Source organism: Dipodomys ordii, unplaced genomic scaffold, assembly GCF_000151885.1.
Source record: "Dipodomys ordii isolate 6190 unplaced genomic scaffold, Dord_2.0 Scaffold7, whole genome shotgun sequence".
Taxonomy (NCBI): Eukaryota; Metazoa; Chordata; class Mammalia; order Rodentia; family Heteromyidae; genus Dipodomys; species Dipodomys ordii.
This window is the reverse complement of record NW_012267223.1, coordinates 17,748,817-17,751,884: the sequence shown is the minus strand read 5'-3', so window position 1 is coordinate 17,751,884 and position 3,068 is coordinate 17,748,817. Positions and strand designations below refer to the sequence as shown.

At 43.3% G+C, this 3,068-nt stretch overlaps 1 protein-coding gene across 1 annotated transcript in view; it reads left to right on the top strand.

Moving 5' to 3' along the window:
* The window catches only part of Kat7 (K(lysine) acetyltransferase 7), a 45,199-nt gene extending 43,148 nt beyond the window's left edge, over positions 1-2,051 (top strand). The window contains exons 12-14 of the mRNA XM_013036788.1: positions 101-247; positions 863-969; positions 1,506-2,051. Of these exons, the coding sequence (XP_012892242.1) occupies positions 101-247; positions 863-969; positions 1,506-1,607 (356 nt within the window). The 3' untranslated portion in view covers positions 1,608-2,051. The remainder of the gene's footprint in view (positions 1-100; positions 248-862; positions 970-1,505) is intronic.
* The last annotated feature ends 1,017 nt before the right edge of the window (positions 2,052-3,068 follow it).

The window sequence follows — 3,068 nt, the reverse complement described above, 5'->3', positions numbered from 1 at the left end:
GCCCCCAGATTTCTTAAACCTTCCATGTTGGCACACTATTCTTTGCTATTAGGATGCGATTCAGTGTTGTTGGAAAAAGTCTATGTTTGTTCTCTGGCAGGTTATTTGCTTTCCAAAGTAGAAGAAAAGGTTGGCTCCCCAGAACGTCCACTCTCTGATCTGGGGCTCATAAGCTATCGCAGTTACTGGAAAGAAGTGCTTCTCCGTTATTTGCATAATTTCCAAGGCAAAGAGATTTCTATCAAAGGTTGGTTTTTGTCTCCTGTAAAAGGTGGTTAACCCCGTAGATAGTCTTAACTTTTCCATTTGGCTCTGTTCCTGCTTTGTCACCTCAAAGTTAATGCCTATTCTGTGTTCCGTCTGAATATGAGGAGGGAAGGCCTCCTATTTTGACATACACAGGAGCCTCGATGAAAGATACATCTGTACATCTTGCTGGGTGCTAGTGGCTCATGCCTATAATCCTACTTGGGAGGCTGAAATATAATAAGGATTATGGTTCAAAGCCAGCCTGGGCAGGGAATGTCTGTGACTCTTATCTCCAGTTCACTACCAGAAAACTGGAAGTGGTGCTGTGGCTCAAGTGGTAGAGCACTAGCCTTGAGCAAAAGAGCTCAGGGACAGTGCCCAGGCCCTGAGTTCAAGCCCCACAAACAGAAGACACATCTCCTTTGGAAAGGTGGAAGAATTCAGTGTGGTCTATATTTGACCTTGATTTCTAAGGTTGCAAGAGTAGCTTCTTGGTGTAACATCTTAAGTACCAAAGATTCTGGTCCTTTTGGATTTCTCTAAGTGAAAGGAGGTCTTGGTTGGGGGTAATATCTATACTGTGACCCAATTTCAGTAACTCTTGTGTTTACAGAAATTAGCCAGGAGACAGCTGTGAATCCTGTGGACATCGTTAGCACTCTGCAAGCCCTTCAGATGCTTAAATATTGGAAAGGAAAACATCTGGTTTTAAAGAGACAGGTGAGGTTTTCACCAGTTGCTTGTTAGGTTAGGTGTCCTGGAAATTTAGCAGAGCCTTACCCTGCCACCCACAAAGTAATTCCTCTTCTAGGCACCTTCCATTGGCCTCATTTCTTTAGCTGATAGGAAGAGCTCTATGACCTTACGTTACTAATCTTACTTATATCCTACCTTGTCCTAATCAGGAAATTTTGGTAAGCTCCTGTCTCAGATTCTGATGACACATGTTAAGCAGCTTTCTGTTGTACAGCACTTCTGTTTTCTTAGGTTAGTGAAATGGCTAGCTGTAGAAGGGAGTCCTCAAAAATTCCGAGTTTGTGATAATGGTTTTAGATTGTTTGAATAGGTTCCATCTCATTTAATATGCCAACTTTAGGTAAATAATGATTTTTTTGTTCCCACTAAGGGCAAAGTAGGAAGACAAGGATTAGGTAGGAAAACAGTCAGATCAAAAGAATAATATCTTATATCTTAATATATTATTAAATTTGGCAATTCCTCCACTAATACTCATTTGTTCTCTCTTTTTTTTCTAGGACCTGATTGATGAATGGATAGCCAAAGAGGCCAAAAGGTCCAACTCCAATAAAACTATGGATCCAAGCTGCTTAAAGTGGACCCCTCCGAAAGGCACTTAAAGTGATCTGTCTTTCTGAGCCAGCGAACCCCAGCAGTAGGAATCCGTACCCTAGGGATCTGTCTGTCATTTCTGTTGTTCTTGTGATTGGCAAGTACAGTATCCTTTGGGAAGGCCATCCCCCTCAGGACTGTCCTGGCTCCGCCTTTTGTGTACACTGCAGACGCTGGTTCTGAGGAACTATTGTTTCGGCCTCAGTGAGGTTGCCTGGAGAGATCTGTATTAGACTCAAGTGCAGATCCCTCATAGCACTGACCCAAGGAGTTCTGTTATGGTACTGTACTTGTCCAGTCACTGGTTCCCTCCTCATGTCCTTTAGCCCCATGAGGTGTATCTTGTCCTCTGAACTTTGTACTCAAGCTTCTTCCCATCTGGTTACCAGATCTCCAGACATGGCTACCACCACAGGGACCCTTCTAGTTACTCCTTACATACATATTTTGTGGGATGGTAGGGAAGAGGCAGCATTTGTGAGTACATGTGTTTGAGGGATCCATTCACCTTGGATTTTGTCTTAAAACTTCTTTCTGCTATTTTTATGGAAAGACTTATTTTTGATCACCATCGGGCTGATCAGAGCCAAGTAATTCTGACGTTTCCCAGGGATTAATCTTTAAAAAAGCACCTACTCCATCTGAATGAGATGGGGAGAGGAATAAGAGGTGGAGATTTTGCATTTTGATTTATGTTCTGTGGGCAATGTCTTGGTGGAAGGGAATTGGTAATTCTTGCTTCACCAGGAAATGTCTAGCAGTAAATGTCTTCTCTTATTCGCTGGCCCTTTTTATGTTTGCAGGTGCCAAAATAGTTTCGAGTTCTTTCATACTACATGTTCACTGGTTACTAATACTATAGAACCTTTTCACCAATCTGTACCAGTCTGGTATAAGATACCTACTTTTTCCTCATAAGTTGCACTGATTTTTGTCCAGAGCGTCCTGGAGAAGTGGAAAGTGGTCTCAGCCCATGACTCAGCAAGGCAGAATGGCCACCCTGCCACCATTTGCTCATCTTTTCAACAGTGCCTCACCTTCCTCTAGGCTAAATGCTTCTGCCCCTCCAAGAACTCCTCCTCCGTTTCCTTTGTAGGATGTACCACCATTCTCCTAGTCTCTGGTCTCCTATTTTTGGTGATGTTCAAGGAAAAGATGTTCCCTCTAATTTCTCCCTAGCCGGTTATAATCTGTTATCTTGGGGCAGCTTTTGATGTCTTAACATGTCGCCCTTCCCAACTTGGTCCCAGCACTGCTGTCTTCATGTGGCGCCCTCACCACAGTCCCAACTCTGGTCATTTGTGCCTTTCTCTTGTCATCTCTGTACACTACTTATATTCACTGTGGGTTGAGGGGAGCTGGTGTTAAGCATGTTCAGTGGAGGCTCCCCTCCAGTTTTAGTGTCTGTTCAGAGTATCTAAAAGCAACTTTACTGGGGGTTTTCTTAAGGGGTAAGGCCTTTTACATGC